This window comes from Dreissena polymorpha, chromosome 3, assembly GCF_020536995.1.
Source record: "Dreissena polymorpha isolate Duluth1 chromosome 3, UMN_Dpol_1.0, whole genome shotgun sequence".
Lineage (NCBI taxonomy): Eukaryota > Metazoa > Mollusca > Bivalvia > Myida > Dreissenidae > Dreissena > Dreissena polymorpha.
In genome coordinates, this window is record NC_068357.1 from 30,876,709 (window position 1) to 30,896,754 (window position 20,046).

The 20,046-nt window shown below is 33.6% G+C and overlaps 2 protein-coding genes and 1 long non-coding RNA gene across 3 annotated transcripts; all 3 read left to right on the plus strand.

Annotated features, from left to right (window-relative positions):
• Positions 1–2,076: 2,076 nt before the first annotated feature.
• On the plus strand, positions 2,077–10,781 carry LOC127872122 (scavenger receptor cysteine-rich type 1 protein M130-like). Its single transcript, XM_052415449.1, has 14 exons — positions 2,077–2,164; positions 2,439–2,471; positions 3,046–3,099; positions 3,929–4,091; positions 4,249–4,409; positions 4,650–4,823; positions 5,255–5,417; positions 6,007–6,161; positions 8,070–8,226; positions 8,365–8,534; positions 8,691–8,837; positions 9,131–9,290; positions 10,460–10,620; positions 10,777–10,781. Exons 7-14 carry the CDS (start codon positions 5,404–5,406, stop codon positions 10,779–10,781), a joined length of 969 nt encoding a protein of 322 aa, XP_052271409.1. The 5' UTR covers positions 2,077–2,164; positions 2,439–2,471; positions 3,046–3,099; positions 3,929–4,091; positions 4,249–4,409; positions 4,650–4,823; positions 5,255–5,403.
• A 168-nt stretch (positions 10,782–10,949) lies between these two features.
• LOC127872952 (uncharacterized) lies at positions 10,950–11,937 on the plus strand. Its single transcript, XR_008045853.1, has 3 exons — positions 10,950–11,091; positions 11,474–11,637; positions 11,788–11,937. It is a non-coding gene; the product is annotated as an uncharacterized LOC127872952 (long non-coding RNA).
• Positions 11,938–16,443: 4,506 nt separating this feature from the next.
• LOC127872123 (CUB and sushi domain-containing protein 1-like) lies at positions 16,444–19,381 on the plus strand. Its single transcript, XM_052415450.1, has 8 exons — positions 16,444–16,534; positions 16,750–16,917; positions 17,159–17,326; positions 17,651–17,827; positions 18,201–18,368; positions 18,516–18,683; positions 18,817–18,993; positions 19,206–19,381. Exons 1-8 carry the CDS (start codon positions 16,444–16,446, stop codon positions 19,379–19,381), a joined length of 1,293 nt encoding a protein of 430 aa, XP_052271410.1.
• The last annotated feature ends 665 nt before the right edge of the window (positions 19,382–20,046 follow it).

The window sequence follows — 20,046 nt, forward strand, 5'->3', positions numbered from 1 at the left end:
AGCTCATAACTGCTTTAACTAGAAAATACTACAAGAATACTTGTTACATATACAATGAATGCTCTTTTATTAAAATAACTAATCGGGTTGTGTTTAATCAAGCTTTAACAAACAATAACAGACGCATATATTTTATTAGAAACTTTTAGATAATATGACTGTATTTTATTGAAGAGTAATCAATATTGTACATGTGTCAATATGATATGCTTTTGGTTGTTCTGTTAATCAGTTTATGGTCCCATGACACTTTAACTGCAAATATGATATGTGTTGTCTTTTTAACCACCGTCATACTGTTAATCAGTGGAACATCACACAATGGGCTTAATAAATACCATAAACATTGTTTTAATATGGTACGTACATTGTGTTTTACATGACTTATCTCTGTTTTATATACAGCTTAATTTAGTTTTATCTTTATAACGTTCGAATGGTTAAACTTTAGTTAAACTCGAAAAAAAACTTCACCAAAACACGATTGTATCGATAGCTTTAGGCTTATTGAAACGCTATCGAGTCCTATTCGTGGGTAGAGCCAGTACTTAGTGTCTTTGGGTGAGATCTAAAGACCGCCCCACAGGGCGAATGCAAACCGTGTCCTCCCGGTTACTTAGGGGACATCGTATGCACTACGCTATTAATATCTTTATATATAAGATAACAAATAACCTTATTCCAAACAATCATATTTGCGCCGTCTCTTCTATGAAAAAAAGAAACACAAAGTAACAAATACAATATCGCAAAACTAAAATGCGCAACAAACAAGCATCCTATAAGACATCATAGTCTATTCAATATCAAGATTGGCAAGAATCCATAAATAGCATTGTATGATAAACGTGATTGTAATTGGTAAATTATTTATTTATTCCAGTCATATCACAAACGCGATCGAAACTTTGCCGTATTGGGACCAAAACCAGATCCTAAGTTCAATTACAAAAAGCAAGCGTGAACACCCTTGCTTAGATTACGAAACCTGCTTTGAAAATGTGACTTTATTATACTCGCCTTAGATCACATAGAAGGTCCGGTCCATTAACAAACACGGGAAACAAGGCTCTATACAGTTTTCCGATATGGCTGTATGGATATCCTTTTGAATACCCTTGAAGTCACTTTAATTCCCAATCAACACAACACTTGCTCAGAACGTTTGAACAATACACATCTCGACCGACATCGAAAAGGGTTCCGGTTTGTTGAAAAACATGGCCGTCAGAGGGCGGGGCATTATTCCAAATATACACGTGGTGTAACATTGTGAACACTCTCGAAATCACATTGTTTATCCAATCATTATGACACCTTCTAGGAAGAGTCTTCTAATGATAGTTTAGCCTAGTTTTAAAAATAGTTTCTTACTTTTTATAAACAATGACCTTCAGAGGTGGGGCAGTTTTCCTCATATTGCTATCTTAACATATTGAGGAAACTTTCCAAGAAAAGAAAGTACATGTTTATAACCATATTTTGAGAAACCTACCTCTCTTTTGGTCTTGTCATAAGGCAACCGGCAAGGCGACTTTATCATTGGAGGTGTTTTATCTATTTTGGCACCGTATGTCACAATATTGTATATGGCTATTACATGATGTTTGATTGCATGCATTTAGAAAGTATACAGCATTTAAATCGTTCATTGTTTCATGCATTTGCATGGAGATGAAAACCATATTACATAGGTAAGATAAGGTCACAATTAGTGTGCTTCCTTGTAGATACTGATAGTATAATGCTATAATCATAAATGTGTTTCTTTTTATAGATGTTTGGAATGTTTGTCGATGTTTAAAACAACATAATATAATTGTTCAAGGAAATTAATCAATCGAATTAAGTACAAATTACGTCGATGAAAAAGAAAAGTTGATTTTTCCTTATTATATGAGTATTTATCATTCAAAATGATGTTTTCAGTAATTAATATCATAACCACACGCTAACCACCTGTGATAAATAGTCGCCTTTAAGAATGCATATTATAAACACCCCAAATGGTATGTGTATACACAACTTTCTTATTTAACGGACTTTTAACCACGTATGTTTTGTTATTTTAAACTAGTTACATACATCAACCGACAATTTGTTAAAACAACAATGAAAAACCGAGAGTCAAGATGGCAGCGTTAATTATTAACCTTCGCGTTTGGTAAGTATTTACTTTATGTTTTATCGTTAATGCTAATTATGTATTTCTATTAAGGAGGGATTTGATATTAAATTTCCGGTGCAAGTATGTCAAAGTTATGTCCAAGTTATTCTAACTTTTATCTTTCATTTTATAATAGTTGAGTAGTGTGTAACGCTTTAATCATTTACATAAACAATAACAAGTTTAACAAATCAATTATTTCAATCGAATTGCATTACATCAATAATAAAATATTGATGCATGCATAATTGTATTTTCCTTCTCCCGTCAGCTATGCTGTGGAAGCATCAGATTGTTTTTGCTGGTATGTATGTAGGTAGTCTAATTTATATGCATTTAAATGTGTGTGTGTGTGTGTGTGTGTGTGTGTGTGTGTGTGTGTGTGTGTGTGTGTGTGTGTGTGCGTGCGTGCGTGCGTGCGTGTGTGCGTGCGTGCGTGCGTGTGTGTGTGTGTGTGTGTGTGTGTGTGTATTGGTTTTTATCCAAGAAATGTTACATACCAACGTATCAATATAAATGAACATTGGTTGCAATTATAATGCAATTCAAAAAGCATTTATCACAGTAATCCATTTTATACACGCAACCACAATACACTTACAATTACAATATTTTCGCAAACAGGCAATGTGGTCGTAATATGAAACAGTGTTTTTTAAGATAAAATATACATATATCCAATAATAAAATAAGTTTTACATTTTGCAGATGATATCACTGTTATTATATGTGTGATCGTCAATTCGGTAGTAGTTAAGTACTGTGTATTGTAACAATTATTATTCAAAAAATATCAGTATAAGGAGTTAATTACCTCAATCGAAATGTATTACATCAATAAACAATACTAATGTGTGCATGATTGTTTTTTATGTCAGCTTTGATGGTGGATTGGACTGTTTTTTCCGAAGAATCTGGAACAGTAAGGCTATGTAGGTATTCTAAACTTGATACATTTTAAATAGTGCGTCTTTTTTATCTGAAACAAAAAGCAACGCCACGAATCAATATAAATGAGCATTGACTGCAGTCATTACTCAGTGCAATGTCGCTGGTGTAGGGGGGGGGGGGGGGGGTGGGGGGGGACACATGATAACTCAACTTAATGTTGTTTTACATCCATTTTATTGCAGACGTAGACCAATATAGTCAATGACGGAAAAGACCTAAACAAAACAATGACAATAATTTACAAACATAATAAAACAACCGATACTACGAAATATGAATGGACAAATGAACATCACATTAATTAAAACAATTCACACACATTTCATATTTCAATAATACACCATGTTTAATAAATGAAAACAGTTGAACAACTCACCAGGTTGGAATACAATGAAGACAACGCGGATGGACTTGCGTCCACTAGACGGTCTTGGCAAATGCAAGCGTGGTCAGTAATTTCATAATGAAATCAACAGTTACATTTGAATGATCAATGACAATCTTGCATCGGATCAATTCATTATTATGATTGGGCATAACAACTATTGTATCAGCCTGCATGGGTGTACAAACACTATAGAGAGGACAGAATGTCCACAAACAAGTAAAATGTGTATTATATGAAAAGGGAGATAACAAATTGACCTGTACTACATCAAAAAGCAAAATCGCAATACGCCATTTATACTCGTAAATACATAACTATAACAATGGCCTAAAATTTCACCATGCAGTTTGCTTATAATATGGAACTTGCTTTAACATGAATTATATATGTTCTTATAATACAAATTAGTTATACTTTTGTAGATAATTTCACTGGCAAAGACATCAGATTGGTTGGTGGAAACAGCGAATTGGAAGGACGAGTAGAAATAAGTATTAATGGCGTTTGGGGAACGATTTGTTGGGACGGCTGGTTTGACTTTAATGACGCAGATGTCCTTTGCAGAATGCTTCATACAAATCTGAGGTTAATTTGTTACTTATTACTAACGATCGTTCAAATACAATATAGATGTTCCATCTAATAAAAGTGATTGTTTTACAAATGTTTACATTAACATATGTACTTACTTTTTAATTTTAATGACATAATAATTTATTGTAAATGGTGTATCTCCTAAAAGTGCTCTAGACTACTACACAGATGGACGATACGGATACGGTAATGGTCAAGTATTTTACCGTACTTTGTCATGTAATGGATTAGAAAAAACAATCCACAACTGCTCTAGTTCAACAGGTGAATCGTGTTCCCATTCGAGCGACGTGGGCTTGATATGTACAGGTACACAACACTTTATTCGTAAATCGTCATTATGTGTGCTAGTCATCATAATTCAACGTAGGTTTCATTTTAATAATAGGGATTATTCTGCAGGAATGGCCGTTGAAGGATTTTCATAAACACTTGTCACAAAAGTAAAGGTCATTAAAGCCGAAAGAAGGCCATTGTCATAACCATTTGGAATTTCTATTTTTACTTTAGACATTTTTATAATAAATATTAACTTCATGTCAACTGAAGGTTGTTCACGTCTGACACAACGTCATTATGGATTGCTCGAACAAGTCAATGTCACAAGCAGTGGTGACGTATGCACTGGCAGATGCAGCAACGGGTCCTCTTATTTTCAATTCTTATATCGATGTTCACTCAACGGCACGTGGGAAGAGTATGGTACACGATGTGGACCTTTAGGTATTTCGTCTTTGAAACTGAATCATATATATATATATATATATATATATATATATATACATATGTTATTATCCTCAATGCCAACATTTTTCAAGTTTTCGATTAATATTGTGTGCGAATGCTCAACCTAACGATACAAGATATGCATGTTGATGTTTTGTCGAAAAATAATTATTTAAATTAACCACAAAAGTTGTGTCCACATGTCCACAATGCTTTTTGTTTATATTTTTAAACAGACATTTAAATATATGTGTTAATAATGTTCCAATGTTGATAAAGACTATGCAAACTTAACTTAATTTGCAATCCTTATTTAACATAAATGTCAAAGCGTATTCAACAACTTTGGCAGGTTTTTCTTAAACTCTTAAAACAGTCAATAAACATTCCGAGTTCATTCATTTAAAATGTGGCTTATCAATTTACAGCCGTAAAAGACGTTCGATTTGTTGGTGGAGTCGGCCTGTATGATGGAGGAGTGGAAGTGCTTGTTGGGGATACCTGGGGTCCGGTGTGTGGAAGATCGTACAACAACAACCAATAGTATTACTCTCTCGAAGGCCGTGTGTTTTGTAAGATGAAGGGGCTGCAGTAAGTTGATTTTTTAAAAGTTTGATTTGTTAAAATTGTAATAGAATCGATGACTGTCAAGCGTGTTATGTATATGCAAAATGGTTATTGGCATGGTGCAAACTCAATTACTATTGTATCTACAACTTGTTTTATTCATATTGTATACACAATCATTGAAGCTTAACATGTAAATTATTGTTATAATGCACACAAGTGCATATTTCTAATATCAATGTCACCATTACATTTACACAGAACACCATAAACATAAGTTCATTAGTGGTTTAAGGACTAAGCTCATACAAAAAATAACTGTATGTCTGTTAAGTTCTGTATCGAAGTTGACCAATTATTTTATTTGTTTACAAAAAAAATGATAACGAATCAAAACATAATCGATTGCCTGTTTAAAATGTATGCAATGGCAATAGAAGATTTGGTATTATCTTTAGTGAGGTATAATACTATTTTAGCTTTTAAGGTCATTTTGATGAATCCACCATGCCTATGTCTATTTCAAATGTTCTTTTCCTTACAAGCTTAATAACATATTCGATATTCTTAAAAAGATATTAATAAAAATTATGCATATCCAATATCAATTTAGATTTGCATCTTATAAATACTATTGGCGCTACAATAGTACAATGTCAAACGGATTTATTGGAAACCTCCAGTGTTCTGCAAGTGCATCCGACGTCAACTTGTGCAGCTATACAACAATCTATTCATGCCAATATCAACTAGGGGTTGGCTGTGATGGTAAGTTTAAATAAATGATTTTAATATAACAATTTAACACGAGGTATCCCTCGGTTTTCTATATAAACTATTATTTCATTGCATGCGTTTTAAATAAATACTGTTTGTGGTATGGCATATATGATTGTAGGTAAGCTTGATAGGAAATTCGTGAAACAAATGCTAAATCCTACATTTTGTGGACAATTATGTGTCTTCTCTCGAATTTGACGTGTTCAATGTTATGGGAGTTATTGTGAAATATTTGAACAATTATATGTTCCCGTGTTTGTACATTTTTGAATCAGGCAAACAAAAGACTTTAAAACATCAGATATATTTGTATTTAAACTAGGGATGTCAACGAATATCCGAATATCCGAATATTCGGTCACGGACCGAATATTCGGATACAGTTTTCCGAATCGAATATTCGGAAGAAAAAATCGAGTAATTTCAAAGACTTTGTATTCGTAAAATTTGCCTCAAACATTGTCAAAAAAGTTGTTCCTCGTGTCATAATGTTTATTCCGGTTGGCACGATAATGCGTCGCTATGTTGATGACAGTATACCGGTCATAAATCCCGCTAACAAAGCCAGACACTTTGTGTCAAAATTATGATAGGTGCAAATCGCGTCGGCAATCAAAACACCGACCTGCACTTGATCCAATGACTCGAATTACATTTAAAATTATCAAAGATTAAATGAGTAAAGGAAAAGCCAACTTTGTGTAAAAATCAAATAAGACCGTATGGCAATTAAAACACCGACCCGTCTTGATCTAATAACTCGAATTACATTTAAAATGATGAAAGATTAAATGAGTAAAGAAAGAGCCGACTTGGTGTGAAAAACAAAACAGATCGTGTGGTTATAATCACGTTGTCCAATCAAAAAAGCTTTTACAAAATAATTTACTCAACCTCTAATGAGTATTTGCGTATCGTATGGTCAAAACATTCATTAATTACTCAATATTCAATCAGGTATTATACTTAAAGAAATGTTTTTGGTATTGCACCCTCATTTAATTGAAAATATTATTTATGCTACACGCATAAAGTAAATATCTGTTCAAGCAAAATGCCACCTACGCCTTCCGCTGCTTGGAAGTATTTCACGACATCATCCGATAAGAAGTCACCGATCCAAGTGTCTTTTAAACGTGGCAACTTTGAAAGACTGAATGTTTAGCCTGTTAAACAGGTTTAAAGTGTGTTGTGGCTATGTACATAATTCGTTTAAGTTCAGCTTTAATTATATGTAGATCTAACTGTTTTGTCATGCAATTATTTTGTCGTCATGTAATATTATGTTTCTCGTTCTATTGCTGATGTACGATATTAATAGTTTAAAAACAGTTTTTGTCATTCAATTTTAACAATAAAAAGTAATCAACAAAATCAACTTCGAATTAGCGACGGCAACGCTGTGTCAATATTTAGTCACTTCCGGTAAAACGAAAGTAGAATTCATGGAGTAATGGTACGGTAAACAAAGTTGACTTTTTTCTAACAGATGTTGACCGAATATCCGAATATTCGTTCGGAAGGGTGACCGAATATTCGAATACCGAAATCGGTATTCGTTGCCATCCCTAATTTAAACGTATTAGATTTTTTGTTATAATATCTTTACTGACAACTCCACAAAACTTATAAATATTTAAGATTGCAAGACTACAATAATTATTGTGAACATTATTCAAGAGTATATTGTTGATCTAATGTTTACAGTCAATTGTCGTATTAATTATCATAGTATTTGATGTTTTTTTACATTAGAAATGTATCATCTCATATCAGCACATGTGTTTTTTGTGGTGTTGTATACAGATTCGTAAAACTATTTCGGTATGAATATTTAAACAATGTGATGGCGAATTGAAGACTGTTAGGTTATATTGATAATTATTATTATTTCAGGCTTTCCTTTGAAAATAAGCTCAATTAGTTTGGTTGGTGGATCAAGTGCACGTGATGGTCTTGTAGAAGTGCGAATTGAAAACACTGTTGGCACAATCTGCCAAGATAATTTCGATTATAACGATGCACAGGTCCTCTGCAAAATGATCGGATCGCAGTAAGCTTTGAATGCACATGGCGTATCATTAAATATATATTCGTTCTGATTAAAATAGTTTCAATTATTTATCCAACATCGAATGCAAAATGCAATTTGTTTTCTTTCAAAATTAATTATAAGCACTATGAATTACAGTGCCGCTTCTAATTTCTACGTTGACTATCATTATAACACCACCGGCCGCCTTCCAATGATACGAGACATTCAGTGTACTGGACAAGAAAGTCACATAAGTAATTGCACATACAGAACTACCCACTATGACAACAAATGTGTCGATGGTGCAGTAGCACTTGTTTGTACAGGTATAGTACATGAAAAGTGTAAATCGTACGTGTATACATGCGAATACGCATGCTATTTAATAACTGACAATGCCACTTTCATGGTTATAAATAACTGACTTTAAGTAATAAAATGTCAAAATGAAATGTGTTTAAAACTAACTGTATACAATTCAGACTGCGGTCAAGTAAACGTTTCAAATGGGCAAATAACTTCATACAATGACACGTCGAGAACGTTAACAATTCGATGTCATACTGATGACCCAGCCTATGTTCAATACATATGTGGAAACAACGGAATATGGAATAAAACTGCCGAATGTAAGCAAAATATTCACAATTATTTCAAGCAACGCTTTGGTATGTAAACGGTTAACACGTTTGCAATTTACTGTTACGAATGATAATAATAATAATACAGAATCGATCTTGAACAAAGTTAAATGCATAATAAGTTAAACCATTCGTAGTATATCCCAATAAAAATTGTATTGTATCAATGACAAATATTTACATCATTGTTTCGCAAGAAATGTCGTCATTCGGTTATTTCTCGCAAAAATTGGTTATCGTTTGAAATGTTATCAATACACATTACAATATTTATTTTAAAGGTATGCCAGTAAATATCCAAGACATTCGCCTAATGAACCAAGCATTATATCTGTATCAAGGCACAGTAGAGCTTAAAATCAACGGTACATGGGGCACCATCTGTGACGGCATGTTTGCGAAAGAAGAAGCAACCGTTTTATGCAGAATGCTAAATGCTAGGTAATTCCCAATTTAACAGGTTGATGAGACTTGTTAATGATGTGATAATTTCGTTCAAAAACGTATGGACCTGGAACATAACGAATACCCTTTCAAAAGAATGGCATCTATGGATCAATATGTAAAATACGTCGAATCCGGATATATAAAATTTTCTCTCGCCACTTTCGTTGGCACTCTTCAACTTTTAAAGTTTCAGGTCACTGACGTTTCGGTAGCTTTTTAAATCATTTTTGCATGTGAAGGTTTACCACTACAAATGGTGGTCATGTCGGTATTCCCAAGTACAAAATAAAAGCTAGGCAAAACATAAGTCATTTTCATCATTTCGCTTGCTTTTCTCGCCATTAGAACTTCTGTTCTTAAATTTGTTCGAGTTATCTACAGTTAAGCGTTTCTAATGAAATTATATGTTATGTGCGCTGTTTGATTATTACTTTCTGATCATTGTACCAACGGGTTTCCTTTAAAAATTAATGTTTAATTAATTTTCAATGGGTATTTCTGCAAAGTTCATTTTTACTGTGTGTATGAATTACCGATCAGACATTTTAGATGCTCATGGTAAGAAGTGACGTATACAAATGTTGAGACCACTATGATGTACAGAATCGGTTGACATTTCGCCAGCTTAATGCCAATGTCATTCTTAAATGTTCAATATTTGAGTTTCTATTTGCCTTGCAGTTGTGTTTTTTTTTTCATCCGCTCCATATATCAATAGTATTTCAAGGATTTTAATAACGCTTTGCTGTTTGAGCCCGTCTGAAGCCGGTCACGCCAACACTTAGTCCGTATTACACTCAGAAATTGGATGCTTGTGTCTGTATTTTCATGCCCTGATAATAATTTAAAAAAAGAAACGATAGTAATTCATTGCAGTCCATAGCTTTTTCATGTTCCATGGTTGTGAAGAAGCAGATTTAAAAATGAAACTTAACTGAAATAGAAACGGTTATATAAAATTCTCAGAAAAAAAGTCGCGACACATTTTAAGGTCACACTGACTACGGCTGTGGATATAGCTGTCCTTAAGTTTGGCGTGTGATAAAAGTTCAAATTGAATATTCATTATAAATAGTGTTGTGTTATTAATAAATGATGAAAATAAAGTTATTAATACAATTGCCTTTACATAAATATATTATTTTACTATATTGCTTCTGCAGTTACTATTCATACACGCCAAATGGAGGGTACGGTCGAGGATCTGGTACGATCCATATGGCCAGCTTACAATGTTCGGGTTCTGAGATGGACGTCGGCAGCTGTTCGTTTCACTCGCAACACAACTGCTCGCATTCAAACGATGTTGGCATTCAATGTACCTGTATGTATTTGTTTGTCGTTAAGGTCCATATTACACAGGCGGTTCTGTAATATTATTTATTAACACTCAATTGTATGCAAAACTGATATTTGGTTAATATAGCTATATTCGGCCTAATAGCATACACTTCATTTAAGTATGTTTGTGTATTTAAAGATTGATAATGTTCTTTCTTTATGTTCTTTAATTAATGGTAATTGTTTGTATATAAAAATTATGTATTAAAACATGTACTTGATAACATAACATCCAGTAATTATCATCATGAGCTAAACATTGTATACTTTATATAAAAAATATATTTGTCATTTTAGTTTCCAGCCTGAATGTCACCGATATAAGATTGTCTGGTGGTTCAAGCAGGTTCGACGGCCGGGTGGAACTGTTTGCAAAAGGAGTTTGGGGCTCGGTTTGTGCCAACAATTTTTCTCCAGCATATGGCAAGATGCTTTGTCAAATGATGAATTTAACGTAAGTGTGATAAAAAAATGTGTTTAATTCAAAAATAATGTTTCTCCGAATAATTAAAATCATATTTTGACGTTCTAACTGTGTTAAAGCCATAAAACATGAAATAGTAGATAGATGAAATTGTTCTTACTTAAATCATCATTTATAATGATACATGTCCACACACATAAATCGAAAACCACAGTATCAAGTATATTTAAAACAAAAACTAAAACGCGGGTAGTCCGCAAGCATACGTATATTTTTAAAACAAAAGGTCACACGAATAAAAGTTTGCGTAAAATGGATACTGTTTAAACAGTTCCAGTCATAAATAGTGTTTTGATTGATGGTTTTAATTATTAATTATAATCTTCAGTGTAAAATTAGCGTTTCGTTACAGATATATTAATCATTACTGCTGTTCACTAAACGGAAATGGGGCGTTACTTCTGCATATAACAAGTTGCCCTAATACATCAAATCATATCAACAAGTGTGTGTATAAACCGCTACCATCGTATTGGCTTTGTTCGCCTTCAAACACGACGTCTTTGGTTTGCTCGGGTATTTATCGTTGTTTTATATAGCTCATAAATTTAAAAATGCAAAACATCGGTTTATGCCGATTATCAATCAACTCTTAATTTATATTATAGCGATAGTTTAGCTATTCAAAACCAAATAACTTTATGCAACACGTTTTTCTTTTATCAGAATGCCCCGCTCTGCTTGTGTCTGGTGGTTCGTTGTCATACAACACAAATGGCACCATTGCCACACTGACCTGCAATGCCGGATTAACTTCAAATATCACCACATTTGTTTGCAAGGCAGGTCAGTGGTCACAACAGGCAGCAATCTGCCATCTATGTAAGTACATATGTACAGTTCACCTTTTTTTCTTTGTAAACGCACATTTTCTTATCAATATGATATTTCGCCATGATGCAAGTTCAGTTTTCATTTCATCGTAATCAAGAGGAATGAATTATTCTATATTATCAGACTATAATAAAATATTCCTCAACATTATCTACATAAACATCATCTTCATCAACAGTATCACCATCAGTCAGTTCCTTATAAATAATAACACATAGAAAAACTAGGAGTGGCTGTTTGTATTTGACAAGGCTTTTACAAATAAATGCAAACAACAATTATTCTGACGACCGTATGTCTTCAATGTGCATCAGAGATCGACCTCAATGGCACCACAACGTTGAAGAGTCTTGAGAAGGCCAAAATCTTTCTCATCGATCTAAGAAATAAAACAATACTAAATCAATTATGTAGAACACGTCCTTGTACGCATCATTAAACATGCATATGTGTTGCATGCAAAAAGTACACTGTTATTTACACATCAGACGTCAAGCCTAGACTTAAAATCATTCAAGTACAAAATTTACCTTCACCATTTAAAAGCACAAGCCCACGGACGCTACGGCCCAAACAACACACACGCCCGTCGCCAATGCCTAAAGCGCACACAGGATGCCTCGAATGTCCAGTCATCACATCAAATGCAAAGAAATCTGCAAAAGAATCAGCTATTACAATATTGTGAAAATTAAATTATTTTCTAGAAAACCATGTAACTAACACCTGGGTACATTCATTTCGCACATCAACACAGTAAACAAACATCAAATGCGTCCCGCACGCATCCCGGACATCAACGGAAAACAAATAAATTACCCAAGCCACAACATCCACAAACCCATACCATAACATAGTGAAGTTAATTCAGAAGTATTCGAATATAATATATATGCATAAGACGAACATTTACAACAACTGCATTAAACCGACATCTGCATTAAACCAGTCACACAAAAACGAAAAGATAAGAATATCAGTTTTAAATTGTAGAAAATAAGAATAACTTGTTGCCTATAACTTTCAGTATATAACAACAATTATAACAATATGAAAAAATACAATAAGACGGATATTTAAACATTCTAAATATTTAATAAAATTACACGAAGGAGTATCTCCAGGACGCGTGAGTCTAAAGTATGATACACATCACTTATTATTGCAAATCGCATTAATGCAAAATAAGGAGAAAAGAATTGAACAGATAATTAAGAAACCATAGCTGCTTTCGACTTAGTTAAACATTCATCCATTTACCTCATCAGTTAAGGAATCGGTTCGTGTTAGGATCCCATCTCACATTAACTAATACACTTGTATCATTCAATATAACAAGTTAAGTAATGTAACCGATTATTTTAACACACATATATTCATTAAGGTGTTGGGGCGGGTTAATAACCTTTTTTCTGCTTCTGCCCCTCAAATACACACCTCGAATAGTAAATCAGTAGGTTTGAACCTCATAGAAAACCCCAAAAACGATAAAACTCTCGCTTTTGCGCGCAAACATCATTACTGCTTTTTCTCTACTAAATAACCTGTAAAAAAAACAATACGTTAACGTATTTATCAATCCGATAAAATTTTCTTTCTATCTCCCTTGTTCACAAGTCATTAAACCTACAAATCTAAACACATCTGTGAAATTTGCTTACAGCAAGCTAGTCCTGTCATACAACCGACAGTCATCGATATGTAACAAAAAATTAAAAGCTGTCTGCACCTGTCCCATGATTGAACTCGGTAAATTAGTTCATGGTTATTAAAACTATACAATGTCAACAGGGTTGTGTATTATTTAATGAGTTTCTTTATTCAATACTGATTATCATAAATGTCAAAGGTAAACAAATTGCAAAATAAAGCAACTGGTACTTGACATGCACGTTAACAACATTTCGCAGATTAGAGATCTTTGCCATCTTGGCAAGTTACTACTTTCAACCACTGCCGATAATATCCGGTTGTTTAGAAGAATATTCAGATTATTGTATTGATTGCTGTACACGCGGACAACTCATATTGCCAAACATGGTAAATATTCCAGACCAATTTGCAGGCAAAATAGAAATTCTCAATATTTCAATATTGAAAACCTCTTCAGACGCTAAAAAATATTTCCAGCATTATCCGTACTCCAAACCGAAATGCACGCTGTAACTGTATATTTTCATTTCCGTTCGTTGTACCACCAAGCAATCACTATATTTGATTTAATCACACAAACGCACTGAAGATTATAAATTATCATATTTTGTTACTCTAATTGCCCATAAAATAAAAATTAAAGTGTTCTTTGTGTTTAAATATCATTGCAGACCCTCCGCTAAATGTAACAGGTGTACGCCTTGTAAATGGTCCAAGTATTAAACTAGGTCGCGTGGAAATAGCTGTAGACGGCATATATGGAACCATTTGCGACAATAATTTTGACTATGCAAACGCTGAAGTTTTATGTAAATTGATGAATTCCAGGTAGTATTAGTTATTATTTTAGTTTTACAATTTTTATTTGTATTATATTCAGTTTAGATTTTACTTTCGTCATCTACACACAATACGTTAACCACATGTTTCTGATTTACATCAAATATTCAAACTTAAGCGAATGGGACCTCATATTTCATCATATGATTTCTTAATCCGTTTCATAATAAACAACAAACGCTTTACTCCATGTTGGCAAAATCTGAATAACGTGTTAATTGCATTGGAACATTACATGTTGAAATTAAAACATGTAGTATGCCATTTATTTTTATGGAATACATGACCCCAAAAAAACAATTATGAACTGACTTCATTAGTTAAAACTACATTTTATCAGTTAAATTGACAAATAGTAATCTGCATAATGTACTTTGCAACTTAGCTTGACTGATGGTTCCATCTTTTTATCATCAATATATTTAAGAATTCGTAAAACTATCAATAATTGAAATAATTGAAAACTTACTAACGATGATATTTTTATAGTTATAGAGCAGCGGTGTTTTTCACGGGTGCAAGGTATGGTGAAGGCTCCGGTCCCGTTCACGTAGATCAACTTCATTGTGATGGCAATGAAACCTCTCTCAGCCAGTGCAAATACATAAAGAATGGCCAATGCACTCACAGACAGGATGTGTCCTTACTTTGCAACGGCATGTTACATTGTTTCACATGACCTTGCAGTTATTGTACATTGTTTGACCTAAAAAGTTAACATATTGACGAGTCGGATGAATAATCAATGCGTTTGAATGATGGTGAATAATTATATTACGTATGTATGTATGATTTAATCAATTTCCAGAATGTGGGCAACCTGATATCGCATTTTGGGGCGTTGGGTACTTCAATTACAACGGGACAAGCTTGTATGCAAACTGCGAATATTACAGAACGTACGTCGGGTTGCTGCGCATGACATGTACCGAAAAAGTATGGACGACAATTGGTGAATGTCTGGAATACCGTAAGTCACGATTAAACATATATAAGCCAACTTGCAAATATGTTGAAATCCGTATTGAAAACGAATTTGTTTTTAGTTCTTGTTCTGGGGTATTGTAGTCTATGTACTGTACTGCACCATGCTGTGGGAACAATGAAGCATGTCCTTATTCAATCATATCAATGTACAGCCGAGATTTAAAACGATATTTTAACCATGACCTAGTCAGCAAATTAAAATTATATAAGTGTTAACATTAGTGTTTTAAAGCATGTTGTTGCACTGTGATTGTTTCCCCGTTTACTATTTAATCCGACCTTACCCTATTTAATCTGAAAATCAAGCCGATAAAACTACGATAAAGACAACATGTAAACTTTATAACTCATAAAAAAGTAGAGTAAACTTTATAAACTTTATAACTCATATTTTATGGAGGATATTTAATTGTGTTCATTACTTGGAGTAAATTATGCAACAAAGAGTTCATATTTCTTTTGTATATACATCTATCTTTAATATTAAAGAACCAAGTACCGTTTGTTTTTCTCCTCTGCGAGTATAGCATATGACTATGTCATCAAATATCAATAAGGCGTGATTGTGTATATAATTAACAAACAACCGAATGGTTTCAGGTCGGCCACTTTCAGTACAGGACATTCGACTTGCAAATGGAAGTAAATCTACTAGTGGTAGAGTTGAGATCAAAGTATTAGACACCTGGGGTACAGTATGCAGTGACAGCTTTGGAAAAGAGGAAGCTGACGTTATATGCAGAATGATGGGCTATCCGTAGGTTTAAGTTATTTTTTAAGTACATATGTTTTCGGTTACATTGTTATAAATGCTTAGGCAATACTTTTCACTATTTCTAGTACGGGAAAGTCATTTGTATTAAGTTTAAACAAAATAAGCGTAAATCATAATTATGAAGCATTCGCTGTTAGGTAATGCATGATAAGGTTTTATCGTTTCTTCCCAGTCCTGCTAAGGCATTCCAAACATCATTGCACGAGGGAACTGGGCCGATTTTTATAGATAATATGGTATGTGGCGTGAACAATTCCAACATCAATGAGTGCCACTATGACACGTTCGACAACTGTAACCACAGCAAGGATATGGCTGTTACATGTACAGGTCCGTTAGACATTATGTATTGATATATCAAAAGACAAAAAATGCAAATGTTTGTTACAATTAATTAACATTGCAGTTTATTAGAAAGGCATGCATGTAGTATAACAATTGTATTGAAACACACCACACCATTATTAATTATTAACATGAAAAACAAGAAGCAAAGCCTGATATAAGTTGAAGATTCCACTGGTATAATTATGTTCCAGACTGTGGGGACCCAACGGTTTCATTTGGTGAGGTCAACCACACCTCTTCAAGCGTTGGATCTGTTGTAAGCGTCGTGTGTGAATATGGTCGAAAACTAGTCGGGGACTCAGTTATTGTTTGCCAAGAAAACGGAAATTGGACTAATACCCCATTTTGTTCTTTGATAGGTATTACTATCCAGTTTTGTATTTATCATATTTAAAGAAGTTTCAGTTAAAACATAATGAATTTCATTATTATATTGCGGTGATGTGTATACACCATTTAAAGCATTGCTTTATGAATAGTTTTCCTTAAAAATGTATGTTTTCTTACAGCCTTATGTCCTAAACATTCCGTTTCACACAATTCTTATTTATTTAAAAAAATGTATATACTAATCGAATTCAAACTCTTTAAATACTGCAGATTGCGGTAATCCTACGCCAATTAATGGCGCCACCAACGGGACATCGCACTACCTCGATGCCGTTCTCCACGTGTCGTGTAAAACTGGTTTTGCTTTATCTGGAAATTCCATCATACGATGTCAGAGTAACAGTACTTGGACTGATTATCCAGTATGCACCGTTGTGGGTAAGATGTTATCTTATTAGTAAACAAGGAAAACGCATATGCGAATTTCGTATTTAACCCACGCATAATAAAATAACACAACCACTGATAAGTGCGCCCTTAACAAGCCATCAAGGTGACGCAATGACAATTTCTCAGTATCGTTTTTGAAAGGCTTTTCTTTATTATTTGGATATCCCGTTAAGAGGAGACCACGTTGCAACAGTTGCAATATTATCCGCTGTATATATCATTGATAAAAAAGTAATACGAAAATGGATGAATTAAAATACACAAATTTAAAGGGAAATGTAGATGCTGAATTTAAAATTTTCTTTTTTACAGACTGCAAAGAACTTAATATTGTCAATATGACGATAGACGTCGGTAACAAAACTACCTACGGAGAGATAGCACTTGTCAGCTGCAAACCTGACTTCACTCCACGTGGTTTATGGACTGTGAGATGTGAAGCTAGCGGCGTTTGGAATTACACGCACGTCCCTCAATGTGAACTCATTCGTAAGATATTATTACATTATTACATTTTAAATAAACATGTTGATCCAAAAAGTTTTCTATGAGTTTGATAAATATTTTTTCATAAAAAAAAACATGATCGTTATTTTACCAGCCGTCCATCTACCAATAAAAGTAGTTATACACTTGTTTATCAGCTTATCTTGGTAATCAATGAACTAAATTAAAATTGATGATTCTGTACTAGCGTGCATATATGAGCTTCCTTTCGTAATGAAGTTAATGCATTTGTAATACAAATACACCTGTTGTTATATCCTAATACTTTTATAATCAACAATATTTGAATGGCATCTTTGACGATTGTATTATTACAAGTATTAACTTAAAATAATTATATTTTTATATGTAACAGACTGTGGTGTCGCTGCGATATCTAATGGAAGTGTTAACGACACAACATCGACAGTTGGAACTGTGGTTCAGGTGGAATGTAACTATGGTCGACAACTGATTGGCGATTCGTTACGTGTTTGCCAACTGAATGGAGAGTGGACAGGTTCTCCCTCGTGTATTTTAATAGGTAATACTTAGTTATTCATTTTTTAAAGAAATAATGTTAGTAAACGGCATTATTTTTATATTCAAGTATGTATCAATTATTATATGTAGCATTGACGTTCGGAAAACATAATTACATTCATTCCACAATCTTCTACTAACAATGCAGAGTGTGATGATCCAACCCCAGATAACGGCATCGTAAACGGGACATCACGGTTCTTAGACGATGTTCTTTCGGTGTCGTGTAATACAGGTTTCACGTTAACTGGCAATTCCGTCATACACTGCCAGAGTGACAGAACTTGGAGTGACAACCCGAATTGCATTATTGTTGGTAAGATATAATAATACTTATAACAAATATAACACCTTTCTTTAAACACCTACCTTTTAATGTATTTCGAATCGTACCAATATGATAAATTGCTGAAGACCTCTTGTTTGTTTTTAAATGGTCTACATTACAGACTGTGGCGTCCTGTTCATTTCAAATATGACCATAAACATTGCAAATGTGACCACATATGGGCATATGGCAGATGTCAGATGCAAACCAGATTTCACTCCACTTGGTGTTTGGACCGTGAAATGTGAGGCTTCTGGGGTTTGGAATCAAACGCATGTACCGAAATGTGAACTGATTGGTAAGTTGAATTGTACATGATTTAAGCGTAAAAATCAAAGTGCATAATTTGCACATTAAAACTGATGACCATGAAACTATATGGTTAAGCTAACTGCCCGGTTAGCAGCATAAACTGAAAAACGTTCGGTAACTTTAATTCATTTCGATTTAATGAGCCTACACTAGACTAAAGTTCAAATTATGGCGATATAATGTCCCGTTATTTTACAGATTGTGGGGACCCGACGCCCATGAAAGGCTTAGTAAATTCATCAGTAACATCTGTCAATACAGTTGTTAGTGTGTCGTGTGAAAATGGTTATATTATGTCTGGCGATTCAGTCATCACTTGTCTTAGAAACGGCTTGTGGTCCGGCAACCCGATATGCGACCCTTCGGGTAAGTGACATGGTCAGAATTCCATATCGGTAGGAATTGAATGTTATGTTCGTAGCATTATTGGACCAAGCTTAGTTTATTTTATGTGCAGGAATTATTCATATCTCGGCAAAAACATCTGAACAGAAAACATGGTTCAAGATTTTTTATTTTAGCATATGTAAATGAGGTGAACGTTTTTAGTCTTTTTTGTTTAACGAAACACCCGAACTTACGGAAAAAAACAAATACGATATAAACAAAAGGTGGCAAACTTGCAATTAATTTATAATTTTCAAGGCGACTTGGTATATTATTTATAGAACGTGTACTTATGAGAACGTAAAAAGGTTTTGACAGTAATGTTAATGATGAAATTCACTTGTAAATATTCCTATGTAAATAAATTCAAACATAGTTATAATTGAATTTAAAACTTGATTATTTGCATGAACATTTGTATCATAAACTGAAACAAATGTTATTGTATTTATTTTGAAATAAAAAAAGCTTTCTTCGAAATAAATGAGTAGTTTTGTCAATCGGTGTTAAACGTGATTTATTTTGTTTCGCTCTTCCATCGCCTCAGTTTAAAAATCACAAAACTCAAATTATAAATATTTTTAATAAACTAAGGATTTTCCTTGTTTTATTTTGTCATTCCGAACAGATTGCGGCAGACCAGCCATACCAA